The following is a 14664-nucleotide window of genomic DNA, read 5'->3' as shown; positions in this document are numbered from 1 at the left end:
GGTATAAATATATCATAAATCAATAAAATCATTGTCCATTTGTTCATTTTCAAAGCACTGCCCTTTGCCACTGCAGCTAACAAATATTCTTAATTTGATGAATACAGACACAGAACACAGTTTTTATTTGCCACACCAATTTATTTTGATTTTGAACAAAGATAAATTTAACCCATATATCATATTATCATGAGACAGAGCCCCCAAGCCCCACATTCCTACTTTAGCTTATCTATTCCCTGCTTCCCATTCACCCTGCATTAAAAGCCAAATAGAGGATTCAGGAGTCCTGTGCAGTAGCTCTTCCTCTCCCACCACCAGGCAAGCAACCTCCACCTCCACTGCTGCAAGAAACAGTGGGATCCAAACGGAAGAAGACATTGTTCTCTCCTAATTACTCTTCAAAGTTGAGCTCCTCTAGGGGAGGCAGAATATCACTGCATCGTGCTCTGGTTATAGTGCCTGAAAGGGCATCAAAATGCATTGATTTCTTGGCCATTGCACAAAATTTTGGGGATGCACAGCCGTGGAAATGCTCGTCAGGAATTGAACTGTTATCTAGTAAAGAAAAAGAGACATTTTCACATGAGTGCCTGGGTAGTAACAGGTGAGTTTGTGTGCAGAAGAGAGAATCGGAGTGTTTTATTGTTTATTAAGTATATTGAGCAAGTATAGAAAGCATCTCAGAACCATACATGTGATCAATTTGACACAGATGTTTAAAATTTAGAAAAAGAAATACCCATTTTTTATTATGGGACAGGGGCCTATCTTCATCAATATTGCTTTCCAGATCTGGGCTCCATGCTTGCCTTTATGTCTTCTAAAATATTAGTGAAAACTTTCTTTTAAAAGGCAGTTTTACACATGATAAAATGAACAGATTATTTTGCTTCCTTTCTCAAATCCCCACCCAAGAAATATGGAGTCTCATCTATATACATGCAGAGCAAAGATCATTTAACGGAGTTATAGTTTCAGAAAATTAGAACTTTCCCCTACCAACACGTATAGTGCATTTTCTGGCAGAAAGCCACAAACAGAAAAAGAGAGCAGCTCACCACCCTGTCTCCACCTCATTGGCTGGCAGTGCTACTTACCGTGAGCAACAACAAACTCTATGCACTGAGTCTCATCATCGTTACACTTGATGGTCTTTGAGCCCTTACAGGCTTTTGAGAGAGAAGGACAACAAGTTGGACACTCCCGCCCATTCAACTTAGGTTTTCCCTCTGTGGAAAACAACAACTAAAATCAACACAAGGTTTCAGCCCATATCTCCTTCATTCCTTCCTTTTCCTACATTGTAATAATTTATTAAATTTTCAAAAAATTGATATATACACACATCAATACATAATCAATTTTTCAGACTTCCCACCCCATTTTCCATGGTGTTTTTACTTCTTCCCCTCCGCAGCACAATACCATCTGTCTCTTATACCAACACATCAATACTTTATTCTTTAATTACTTATATTGCTCATAGTTTAAATCCAAGAAAAAAGCACATCAAGAACTCAGGCAAATGTAAGTTTCAATAGTGGGAGTGGTCCCTAATCACAAGTCAATAGTCAATAGTAACAAAAACTAATCCATTCAGAAGTATGTATTCTGACAAGAATTACAAACTCAAATAAAGATTACAAATTCTAATAGAGATTAAAAACTCTAACTCATAAAGATATGTATAAAGAGAAAATCTTTGTAATGAATTATTGACTTGTGAGTAGGGATCACTCCCACTATTGAAACTTACCTTGGCCTGAGTTCTTGGTGTGCTTCTTTCTTGGTATATTTAATAACAAGAACTCCAATTTATTAAACATAGTTCAAATCCTGCTCGTGAGTTCATCATACAATAATTTCCTTAAATAGTCTGAAACAGGCTTCCATTCTTCCACAATGCAATTATCCTTAGATTCTCTTATTTTGCCTGTTAACTTTGCCAATTCTGCATAGTTCATCACCTTACTTATTCATTCCTCTTTGGTGGTAACTTCTACTTCCTTCCATTTTTGTGCATAGAGAATCCTAGCCACTGTTGTTACATACATAAACAACTTAATCATGATTTTTTTGGAACCTCTTTCCCTATAATCTCTAGGAGAAACCTTTCTGGGTTTTTTTGTGTATAATCACTTTAGACACCTTTTTTATCTCATCATATGTTGTTGTTTTTTTATTTAAAAAAAAACACCATCACTTTCTTACATGTCCACCACTTATAAATGAAAGTTGAATGTAGCAGTTTACATTTCCAACAATTATTTACAACATTTAGCCAATTTGTTAGGTTAAAAATACCATCTATACATTATTTTCATGTAATTTCCTTTTAGAGTATAACAGGCAGTACATTTCATATTAATTTTCCACAACCTTTCCCATGCATCCATTTCTATATTATGTCCTAGATCTTTAACCAGCTCATTATTTTTTCCCCCCATTAAACTTGCATTTCTTGAAAAACATAATATGTTTTCCTTTCATGTGAGTCTTGATATCAGGTCCACACACTATACAAACTTCTCCTTATACAATTATTTAAAAATTCTCTATGTACCTTTATCTTAGCATACCACAGGTAAGCATGCCACCCATACCAATTCCCATATGCTTCAAAATCTAACAAATTTGTATTCTGTAAAGATATCCATTCCTTTAACCAAATCAGCCAGACTGCTTCATAATATAATTTTTAAATCTGGCAATGAGAATCTATCTCTTTCCTTAACACCCATTAGCATTTTAAATTTGATCCTTGGTCTTTCCCCCTGCCAGATGAATTTTGATAATTATTTTTTTCCATTACTTGAAGCAGTCCATGTATTACCGGGATTGTGTGAAGGAGAAATGACATCTTAGGCAAAATATTCACTTTTATCACTGAGATTCTTCCCAAAAGAGAAAGTTTCATTCTACTCCATCTCTTCATGTTTTGTTTAATCTTACTCCATACTATCAGCTAATTATTTTAAACAGATTTGCATTCGTATTTGTTATCCAGATACCCAGATATTTCACCTTCTTTTCCACCTTAATACCCATTATTTCTTTCAGTTTCTCTTTACCTTGCTGGTTTATATTTTTTGTTAACTTTTTAGTTTTATTCTTATTTATATAAAATTCCTGCTAAATTACCAAACTGCTTTATTACATCCAATACCTTAACCACATTTTCTATCAGGTTTTCCAGGAACAATACCACATCAACTGCAAAAGTCCTCAGTTTGTAACTTTGACGGCCCACTTGGAGGCTTCATATATCATTATTTTCTCTAATATCCCTACACAGCAATTCTAACCCTAGAATAAACATTAACGGTGAAAGCAACCTTGTTTTTTTTCCCTTAGCATTAATGCATTTTTCTGATAGAACACCATTTACTCTTATGTGTGCAAATTGCTATTTATATAATGCATTTATTCTTTTCACATATCTGTCCCCAAACCCCATTATAATCAGTAGTTTCCCCCTAAAACTCCAAGAAATATTATCAAATGCTTTCTCTGCATCTAAAAGCATAGCTAATTGCTAATCACTTTTTCTTTTTCAAATAGCATTCCGTACAATTCTACCTTTATCTTTTATCTGTCTTGTTGGCAGAACTCCTGTCCGATCTTCATGTATCAAATTTCTTAACACTTGTTTAAGTTGTCTTGCTAATATTGTAGCCAAAAAATTTATATTTCAATTATTCCTCAGCTTCAGTTCCCTAGTCCTGTGAGAGGGTTACAACATCTCCACTGCATTCTGTTTCAGGAATTCATTGTGCTGATGGTGTAGATCTAGATATTATCTCTAATGATGAGACAGAAGTGCTGGCAGCTGGGTTATCAAAGGGGAGTGATTTTAGTTGTCACTGTGCAAATACAGTCCAGAGAAACTCCACCCAGTCTGTTGTTAAATATGTATTGTGTTTCATAGTTCAACCTAAGAGGAATAGGCAAGTAGGATTATTTTGGGGAGTGGGTTGTGGAATTTATTGCTGGGTTGTCTATGTGATTAATTTGCCACTTCTATGTTTTGTCCATGGCCTAATATGCATTATGATCCATCATTGTTTATGTAGTCTTATGTATTGCTTATTACTGTGAAATAGATTTATGTTCACTAATCTCAAAATCTGTAAAAGTAGTAGGGGGAACTTTAGCCATGGGGGATCAGGGACACTTACATGGCAAAAGAGCCATTTGTATTTTCAGTTGGCTTTTGGTTTCGTATCCTATTCACTTTACTTTCTTTTTATCTGGGGGGAATTATTGGAACTTTTCAGCCTCCTGTTCCCCAAAGTTATGGTTGAGGCATCTTGCAACACCATATTAGAAGAGCCAGGATGTCATCCTGTAGCTGGTGTTCTGGAGGTGGAGTTACTACTAGGTAAACTGTGCTTCCATGTGCTCTGGCTTCCATAACAGTTTCCCATTGCACCAGAAGCAGTTTAGTCATGCTGGCCACATGATCTGGAAAGCTGTCTGCAGACAAACAGCCAACTCCCTCAACCTGAAAAGCGAGATGAGTGCTGCACCCCATATTCTATTTTGACAGGACTTAACCTTCGAGGGGTCCTTTACCTTTACCTTTTTCCTTACTATGAGGTATCATGGGGACCACCTTTGGTGTCCTCTAACCAGCTACAGGGAAGCGGTAACCTATCTTGGGCTTCATCAAAGATCTCCAATGCCTTCTGTTTGATATTGATTGTCTAAGGGCAACCAAGGAAAACCCTTAAAGCCTCAATGCTATTTATGCTCAAGGATATATACAAATATGCATATACTTACTTTCACCAAATAGACTGCCACAGCTTGTAGACCGACAGCAGGACCTGAAACTCCGCAGGTAACGACCATCTTCTCTGGTGAAAGTATAGCTCTCTACAGTGCAATCTGTAGTACATCCCTGTTCACGATCGAAAAAATAGGCACCTGTGAGAGAGCATTAGAAGAAATACCTAGATCAGCAAAAATTAAAATCATTCCTCTCCTGAATGATTTTTTTTTTTTTTGTGATGCTCCCTTATATACATACATTGGGCAAATGGGTGAATAAAGAAAAAAAATCGGCACATACTGAATTTAGCAAGCTAATCCTTAAAGTAGTTTCTTCCTGTATCGGTATAATCTTTTCTGCCAAACCATGTGAATATTCCAGGATAGTTCCTTAAATGAGAAATTGTTGACTTGTTTTTCCTGCACATACAAAATGGCAAGGGCCTGGAATAGGTTGATCTGCCACCCATCTGATCTCCAGCTAGTTGATCCATTGGCTGATTCAAGAAGCTGTCTTATACTATATACAGTGGTACCTCACAAGACGAATGCTTCGCAAAACGAAAAACTCGCAAGACGAAAGAGTTTTTCATTTTTTGAGTTGCTTCGCAAGACGAATTTCCCTATGGGCTTGCTTAGCAAGATGAAAACATCTTGCGAGTTTGTTTCCTTTTTCTTAAAACCACTAATACCGTTAAAACCGTGCTTCACAAGACGAAAAATTTGCAAGACGAAAAAACTCGTAGAACGAATTAATTTCGTCTTGCGAGGCACCACTGTAATATATATCTCTGAGAGTGGAGAATTCAGTTTTTTCTTTCCTCTAATTTTCTTTTCCCCTTCATCTAACTTCTGACTCACTATCTCAAGGGGATAAATCTTTTTCCATTCATCTTTTTATGGAGAAATGTCTGAATAAGTTTTCCTTTTTCATAAAAAAAGATTTCTGAGGGTTCAGCTGCTGTCAGATTGTAACCAAAAGGGTTTGGAGCTTTGTGTTGTTACTATATATTGCAGGCCTATTTGACAGCCACTGCAGTGCTCACAAGTTTTGAAATGAGAGGTGGGGTTTCAGTTTCCGGCCTGACGTCGTGGTCATGGTGGTTGAGCTCCTCTGCCTTCCTGGGCAGGGGAGCTGCCTGGAGAGGGGAAAACCAGAATTTATGAGGTAAAATTCCTGGCAATGCTTCCCAGGGGGTCTGGGGAGTGCAAGGTATCCCATGGTGTCGCTTAAACTCGTATCTCCCAGCCTGAAAGGCAGTGCGGGTGTGGCCTGGGATGTGTGTCCCTGCCATGGGCGAACCTCCATTTCCGGCATGATCTGTGATCAGTTCCTCAAGAATTCGGAATATTGCATTAATTATGGGGCGCTCCTGTAATGGCATATGATAAAGGGCTGCAACTATTCAGCTGCCAAAAGGACTGGACTTGAGCCATGACTGGACTTGAGCCTGCAACAGGAAAGAATTATGTGTAGGTGTTTAGAGGTTATCTGTTATCTGGAGGAAGAGAGAAGACCAATGATTTATGCCCAATTAAGGGTTTTACAATTTTTAAAATATATCTTCCCCTCTCAACTGAAGATGAACCGATTTTATATAAAGTTTCTTTGAAATGTATGAAGAAAGCGTGGATGAGAGAGTGGTTTGCTAAGGACTGCTAATTACACTTGCCATGAGTTTATAAATGGGATTTTTATTTTTGACTGTGAGCTGTGGAAAACAATCCCCAGGATTTTAATGGTAGAGAAGGCATCTTCTCAGCAGTTATTTATAACTCGAAATGTCGTTGAAAAACTGAAGGGATGGTTTCAAAGGAATGGAATGGACTGAGAAAGTTGGCAATTAATCTCTCTCCACTCTAAGTCTGTGAACAGCTGGAAAGGCTGCATATATGAGACGGTTATTTTATATGTTTGGAAAATAACAATGGTGCTGTCTGTAAAAAAAACAAGAATGCTAGCTAGGAAAATGGATTATGACTAAGAGAAGGTGATTAAAGAAAAAGAATGAATGTGGCAACATCAGGAAGCAATGGACATTTGTTTGTGAAAGAGCAGCAAACCTATTTATTTATTTAAAATATGTATTAAATTTAAAGGATCTGGATTGGTTAAAATTCTGAAAACTAATAAAAATTGATTTAAAAAAATATATTTTAGGTTTCACTACTGTAACCACGGGACGTGGGTAGCGCTGTGGGTTAAACCACAGGGCCTAGCACTTGCCGATCAGAAGGTCGTCGGTTTAAATCCCCACGACGGGGTGAACTCCCGGTGTTTGGTCCCTGCTCCTGCCAACCTAGCAGTTTGAAAACACATCAAAATGCAAGTAGATAAACGGCGTTTCCGTGTGCTGCTCTGGTTTGCCAGAAGAGGCTTAGTCATGCTGGCCACATGACCCAGAAACCTCTGCCAAGAAAGCGAGATGACCACCACAACCCCAGAGTCGGTCACAACTGGACCTAATGGTCAGGGGTCCCTTTACCTTTACCTTTACTGTAACCACTGTTTGCTGGATCAACCTGTTCTTGCAATTTTTCCTCCATGGAATTTAGTTCATATTCCTTTTCTTGTTTTTACCCTGAACCTGATTTGATTTATAGATTAATAGCTCCTCTAAAAATAGCAAACAAGGTTCCTTCCACAATTCAGTGTCACACCTCATCCAGATCTTAATGATATTTCTTTCTTCAACTTGAGTCTATATATTGATGGATTTTGTAAAACAAATGACCATGATAAATCCATGTCTGGTTATGTTGTGGTATCTGACTATGAAATTCTTGAAGCTCATTTCCTTTCAGATATTAAAAGGTGCCCAAATTCCTGAGGTCATCACTCCTATTCATGCCTACACCAAGCCTGCAGAATTGTTTATCTCCTGTGATATTGTACCATTCTGTGTGTCAAAATATGGGGGGAGATGAATTTTCTTCTTTCTGCGGATTTTTCTATACGTAGTTTGGTTCCTCATTTATTCCGTTTTTCTATATCTTAAAATGAAAATATTTTGCTTTTAGGAAATAGGAGAGCCAAACATGCAGCTCCTCTTGGCTCTGTTCCTGGCTGTTTCTTTCTTTTTTATATACCTTGTAACTAAAAGATTTATAATCTACAGATTTATAAACGAAAACATTTATAATCTATCCCATAAAGGAAAAAATAAAGAAAAAGCTGTTGTTAATTTAGTCCTAGTGAAGTTTATGTCAACCTAAATGTTATTCCTGCTCTTGGTTCATAAGCATGCTCAGGTGTCTCATAGGCCACAAGAGTGTGAAAAGGGAGAAAATGTTAAATATTGAATATCACTATGCATTATGCTGGTTTTGTCAATAGATACCACATAACACAAAGTAATTTCTTGGTTTTGCTAATTCCATTAGTCAAGGAAGGGTTAATTGTGTGCAGTGTGCAAGTTATGCCCTGGGTTCATCCCAAATAAAATCTTAAATTGTGAGTTTAATAAAATCACTGCAAACACCACCCATGAATCAAACATAGGTCACATTACATACTTTTCAGGGTGGCATAAGCAGCATAGTCATTCCATGTTGTCCAACCATCATATGGTTGCTGCAAGCTGGAAAATATTGAGATGTCACTACTAGATATGTGAGAAGTGAGTCTGAGTATTTTCCCCATATTGGTTGGCATTTGTTATGTAAACTAGGTACTTCCACCTGTGTGAGTATAAAATATTCTGCCTTAAAATGAATATGGAATCATTCCTTTCCAAAAAAAAAATGGGGGAACGATAGAGAAAATATTAATTTCATGGAACTGTATCATTTGGATTACTCCATATTCTTTTGAGCCTAGGGCCTATGGTTTTCTGAGAGACATAGCTCCAGTTTATGAACCCTTTACATTTACCCAACAATGGGATGGGAAGCCCACTTTTCCCAAAATCTCATGCCATCTGGAAAGATGGCAGTCTTTGTCCCTAAACCCACCTCAGGGGCTTAGGGGAAAGATCAGCCCTTAGCAGTAGCTTCTTGGGGTTTGCTAGATGTTTTTCTGGCCATAGGTGAACCCTAACATTGGTCATTCCCAACTGTCTTTCAACCAACAGGGGGACTGGTTGATCATTACAGTGGTACCCCGCAAGACGAATACCTCGGAAGACGAAAAACTTGCTAGACGAAGGAGTTTTTCGTTTTCTTAGCCGCTTCGCAAGACGCATTTCCCTATGGGCTTGCTTCGCAAAACGAAGCTTGCCCCGCAAGCTCCGGGGATAGCGGGGAAGCGCAGTGCGTCTTCCCCGCTGTCCCCGGACCTCTTTTGAAGCAAGGGGCAGCTGGGAGAAGATCACTTCTCCCCGTTGCCAGCCCCGCAATCTCCGGGGACAGAGGGGAAGGCGTGCGCGCCTTCCCCTCTCTCCCCGGACCCCTTTTGAACCAAGGGGCGGCAACGGGGAGAAGCGATCTTCTCCCCTCCGCCCCTTCCTTCAAAAGAGGGGACATGATTTTCAATGCATTCCTATGGGAAACCGTGCTTCGCAAGACGAAAAACTCGCACAAAGAAAAAACTTGCGGAATGAATTAATTTTGTCTTGCGAGGCATCACTGTAGTTGAGCATATATCTCCTTGTATTCATCATTGGCTGCACACCTGACCTCTGCATCACTTGTGTCTGAACCCACAAAGAGTAGACTCTGATTATGTTGCTAATGAGTGGAGAGTGACCTGCCAGTGAGGTATTGTTACTTAGGATTTGGCCACTGGGAAAACCTTTGGGGATGGAGCTGTGAGGCAAAGGCCGGAGAAAGATGAGGCCTGAATATTCATGCACAATGTATTAAGAGTAATCAGCTGGTAAAGTTCAGAAGAAGGTTGCCAGTGGTTCTCTGAGGCTAAGAGGCTGCCTTGTGTAAAGGTGCGGGATGTGTGTGTGTTGCAGACTTGATTAGTGACTGACATGGAAATGAGCTATCTCAGTGCCTTTTCCCCAACACTGGAAGCTAGTTTCCCTCCCTCTTGTCTTTCTTCTGGCAGGTGAAGACCTTGTCCCAACAGGCTTTTGGGGAATTACTGTTTTTATTGAACAGGCTGGTGCCATTTTTTATTGTAATCATAGATACATTTTACACATATTTATATATATAGATATCCCAGGGTCCAAATGACAGACCCACATACTCAGGTATAATCTGACAGAAAGGCTTTATACTCACCTAAATTGCTGACAGTAAAACCATAAAAGCATCTGCCACCTTCGGTAGTTACACAAGTTTTTACTCCTCTTCCTTTGTCTATTTCTTTTGACTTCCTTACAATACATGCCTCAGGTGCCACTGCAGAGACAAGAGAAGAAGAAATATTCAGTGCCAAATACATCAGTTTCTCAGTCATTGAGAAACGACTACAGTCCCACCTGGATACAGTCCCACCTGGATACAGTCCCACCTGGATACAGTCTACAGTCCCACCTGGATACAGTCTTCCAAGCCAGACATGAGCAACCTTATTGGTTTCAGGATCCATATGGGTGGGTTGGAGGCTGTATGCAAACTGACACACATCTTCCCCCTATCTCACACACAGGAACATCTCCAGATACAAAGATGGAGAAACACACAGCCTTCATTCCATTTACTATTATGAATGCATACACTAAAGCAGGAACGTCCTGTTAGGATTCCTGCCCCGTGCTAGCAGTCATAGGATTGTGTGTTTTTTTAATCGCATGACAGTGTATGTTTTCATTCCGCAGTGTGGGAAGTGACGGAGACAGGATATTTGTGTTACTGTGTTCTGTGATGTGGGACTATTGTCCTTTGTTTCTTTCTCTTTGCTGTTTGATGAGAAAGAGATGTGCTGTTGCCTCTTTGTATCAGTCGCTGTGATGTTCGGGCTGGAGAAAGCTTTTGAAGCTCCCGAAGGACCGAGCAGGAGTGAGAGAACATACCAGTCGGGCATGTGTCTCTATCGGAGTCCTACTCTCGTGTAGGATGATCCTGACACATCCTCCACACAGTGAGGTGCACAATGGGATTTTAGCAGTCCCGTTGAATACTTTCACAGGCAGCACACATGTTGTATGTGAAGAAAGCCAACCTCATGAAACAGAAATACACTCCACAAGGCTGTCTTCCAAAATTTGGAGTCCAGATTCCCAGTATTCCAATAGTTTTAGCTTCATTTATCCTTCCTAGAGCCAATATCAGTTTGCCTTCTCTAGCCCGCTTCATATCCCCTCCTCCATTTGAAAAAGCAATTCAAGATTGCAGCTTCCTACTCACCTTCAGAAAGGATGGCCAAGAAGAGACAAGTACTCAGGAAGATCTTCATAGTGCAGGAGAGATCAAAAGCTGAGGAGAACTCAGTTCAAAGAAGCAGGCAACTGATGGAGGAAGAGGCTGCCTTGGGGGATTTATAGGCTAAGAAGAGGAGCCCTAGGCAGAACTGGTCCAGTGAGGGGGTGGGAAATGATGACAGTAGAGATTGCATTCTTTCCCAAACATCTTGTAATTTTATATTGGAACGCAAAGCACGGAGTAGAAATTGCATTAAGTCATTTTTGGGAACTGTATGAAATTCTGCCAGCTACCTCTTCTTTTGCATTCTCAGGGATAAGAAACATATATTTTAAATCCTTAAATCACCTTTGGAAAGCCCATGAAAATTCACCAAATAACTTTCCAGTCTATCCCACCCCAATTTCACCACAATGGAAGCCACTCTTACGGAACCACTCTTCTTCAGAAACTGCACTGAATGAATACCACTTTGAGACGATTGGAGTTTGACTGCTATTAGAATATTTCCTTCTAGGTTCAAGTGGCTAGAACGCAAAACACCTTGAAGATACCGAGCAAAGAATTCAAAGATCTTCGTTACATAGTATAGCCACTCATGTTGTTTATGCACAGCAAAATAATTTCCCTACCTTCATTACTCGCATCATGACTCTACTAATACAAGGCTATATTTTTAATGAAGAATGCTGAGTCACACCAGGAATTTAGTTATCTTAAACATATTATTACTAGTAGTAGTGGTATTATTAATAATTTATTTATACCCTGTCCATCTGGCTGGGTTTCCCCAGCCACTCTGGGCGGCTTCCAACAAAATATTAACATACAATAGTCTATTAAACTTTAAAAGCTTCCCTAAACAGGGCTGCCTTCAGATGTCTTCTAAAAGTCTGGTACAGTGATACCTCAGGTTACATATGCTTCAGGTTACATATGCTTCAGGTTACAGACTCAGCTAACCCAGTAATAGTACCTTGGGTTACGAACTTTGCTTCAGGATGAGAACAGAAATCGTGCTCCGGCAGCACGACAGTGGCAGCAGGCCCCATTTGCTAAAGTGGTGCTTCAGATTAAGAACAGTTTCAGGTTAAGTATGAACCTCCGGAACGAATTAAGTACTTAACCTGAGGTACCACTGTAGTTGTTTTTCTCTTTGACATCCGGTGGGAGGGCATTCCGCAGTGCAGGCCCTCTGTCTGGTTCCCTGTAGCTTGGCTACAGCGAGGGAACCGCCAGGAGGCCCTCGGCACTGTACCTCAGTGTCCGGGCAGAACAATATGGGTGGAGAGGCTCCTTCAGGTATACTGGACCGAGGCCATTTAGGGCTTTAAAGGTCAGAACCAACACTTTGAATTGTGCTTGGAAATGTAATGGGAGCCTGTGTAGGTCTTTCAAGACCAGTGTTATGTGGTCTCGGAGGCCGCTCTCAGTCACCAGTCTAGCTGCCGCATTCTGGATTAGTTTTAGTTTCCGGGTCACCTTCAAAGGTACCCCCATGCAGAGCGCATTGCAGTAGTCCAAGCGAGAGATAACTAGAGCATGCACCACTCCGGCGAGACAGTCTGTGGGCAGGTAGGGTCTCAGCCTGCGTACCAGATGGAGCTGATAAACAGCTGCCCTGGACACAGAATTGACCTGTGCCTCCATGGACAGCTGTGAGTCCAAAATGACTCCCAGGCTGCACACCTGGTCCTTCAGGGGCACATCAACCCCATTCAGGACCAGGGAGTCCTCCACACCTGCCCGCCTCCTGTCCCCCAAAAACAGTATTTCTGTCTTGTCAGGATTCAACCTCAATCTGTTAGCTGCCATGCACCCACCAACCACCTCCAGATACTCACACAGGACCTTCACCGCCTTCAGGACCTTCTTTTTTTCTGTTGTCACCTGTCCTGCTTCCTTCGGAGGAATGGTGGGGTTGCAATATGGCAATATGGCTGAAAACAAAATACTGATCCTTTAAGAATTGTACGTCTAACACCTAATTCTGCTTCCTGCAGATTTTTAACAGATCTGGCTTCTTATTCAATGACAGCTAGGCACCCTCAGGAGTCTTGCAATTTGAAAAACCAGTTGAATATTCAGCCTGAGTTCCTTTGGGAGGAATGATGGGATGGAACTTTAATAAAGAAAATCAAATAACACCTAATTCTGCTTCCTGCAGATTTTTAACAGATCTGGCTTCTTATTCAATGACAGCTAGGCACCCTCAGGAGTCTTGCAATTTGAAAAACCAGTTGAATATTCAGCCTGAGTTCCTTTGGGAGGAATGATGGGATGGAACTTTAATAAAGAAAATCAAATAACACCTAATTCTGCTTCCTACAGATTTTTAACAGATCTGGCTTCTTATTCAATGACAGCTAGGCACCCTCAAGAGTCTTGCAATTTGAAAAACCAGTTGAATATTCAGCCTGAGTTCCTTTGGGAGGAATGATGGGATGGAACTTTAATAAAGAAAATCAAATAAAAAATGAAGTATCAACAGTCCTGCTCCATGTTGATTATAAAGGGGGTTGCATAGTCTGTCAAAGTCTCCTCTCTTATGGTTTATTGAGATCCCAGATAGAGAGATATGGAGCTGCATTTGGTTCCCAGGACAGGGGATCCCAACCCTAGGTACATATTATAAAAGGGCCCCATAGTTTCTCAAACTGCTGTCTCTTTTGGCTTCCCTCAGTCAGGCACATGAGCAATTGTATTCAATTAGAGAAAATTATGAAAGCACAGTTTTTTGGCAGGTACATTATGGAAAGACTCTTCTTCAGCAGGTACACTGGGTGAGCCCCACTTGAAGCCAATTAGGAGTTTGGCTGCTGTAAGAAGATATGCAGGAAATTTCAGCTGGCCAGAACTTGCATCAGCCTGCTAAATCAGGCCATCTGTTCAAGAAAACCATTTTCACAGTGGCCAACCAGATGCCTGGCATAGCCAGCAAGCAGGACCTGAGAACAACTCCACAGCTGGTTCTCAGAAGCAGACATTATGAGCCAAACTGCCCCAGATGTCAGAAATAGAACATAGCCATCAGGTTTAGTAGCCATCAATACACAAATCCATGGAGGATGAGGGTAATCTGCAATTTAACACATCCAAGTTGTTGGACACCATTACTTCTTCTGATACCAGATTCCAAAGCCTAAATACATGCTGTGTGATGCAGTTATTGCTTCCATCTGTCCTGAATTTTCCCTCCTTCCATTTCATTGCTTGTCCACGAGTTCTATTGTTATGAGAGAAGGTTACTGGACAGAATGGCTACATTTCCTCTGCTATGAAAGCCAAGAAGCCTCTGGGAGTTTGCTCTGCTCATGCCTTGTTTTGAGGTAATCCCAAGGGCATCTGCTTCAACTCTCTGAGAACAGGATCCTGAACTAAATGAGCTTTTGGTGTAGTCCAGAAGGGATCCTCTTATGTCCCTGACTCCTCAGAGCATCTCCAGTGGCCTATCAAATAATACTAATCTGCCCTGGTTGCCATGAACTGTATAGCAAATTTCCAGAAGAATTGTGCACTATAGCCCAAAGTCAGCTGCAGTTAAATACTTTATTCAGTATCTTTATTGTGGTCCATCGACCCATAACATGGATTCAGAATAAAATACAGATACATACAGACAACCCCCCA

At 40.5% G+C, this 14664-nt stretch overlaps 1 protein-coding gene across 1 annotated transcript; it reads right to left on the bottom strand.

Annotated features, from left to right (window-relative positions):
• Positions 1–231: 231 nt before the first annotated feature.
• Positions 232–12974, bottom strand: LOC309537971 (phospholipase A2 inhibitor gamma subunit B-like). The gene is made up of 6 exons (XM_082233147.1): positions 12879–12974; positions 11020–11120; positions 9952–10071; positions 4789–4932; positions 1101–1232; positions 232–558 (listed from the first exon to the last, which is right to left on the bottom strand). Exons 2-6 carry the CDS (start codon positions 11066–11068, stop codon positions 395–397), a joined length of 609 nt encoding a protein of 202 aa, XP_082089273.1. The 5' UTR covers positions 11069–11120; positions 12879–12974; the 3' UTR covers positions 232–394.
• Between the last annotated feature and the right edge of the window lie 1690 nt (positions 12975–14664).

This window comes from Podarcis vaucheri (assembly GCF_965113315.1).
Source record: "Podarcis vaucheri genome assembly, chromosome: 7".
NCBI classification, from domain to species: domain Eukaryota; kingdom Metazoa; phylum Chordata; class Lepidosauria; order Squamata; family Lacertidae; genus Podarcis; species Podarcis vaucheri.
The sequence above is the reverse complement of the archived record's forward strand: the minus strand, read 5'-3'. Positions and strand labels throughout refer to the sequence as shown.

Excerpts from the sequence above, each read along its gene's own strand:
- LOC309537971 (XM_082233147.1), bottom strand. The coding sequence starts at position 11,068 with ATGAAGATCTTCCTGAGTACTTGTCTCTTCTTGGCCATCCTTTCTGAA. Across the intron at positions 4,933-9,951 it reads TTTTACTGTCAGCAATTTAG|GTGCCTATTTTTTCGATCGT; the intron begins GTGAGTATAAAG and ends GCTCTCTCACAG. Across the intron at positions 1,233-4,788 it reads TGGCAGTCTATTTGGTGAAA|AGGGAAAACCTAAGTTGAAT; the intron begins GTAAGTATATGC and ends TGTTTTCCACAG.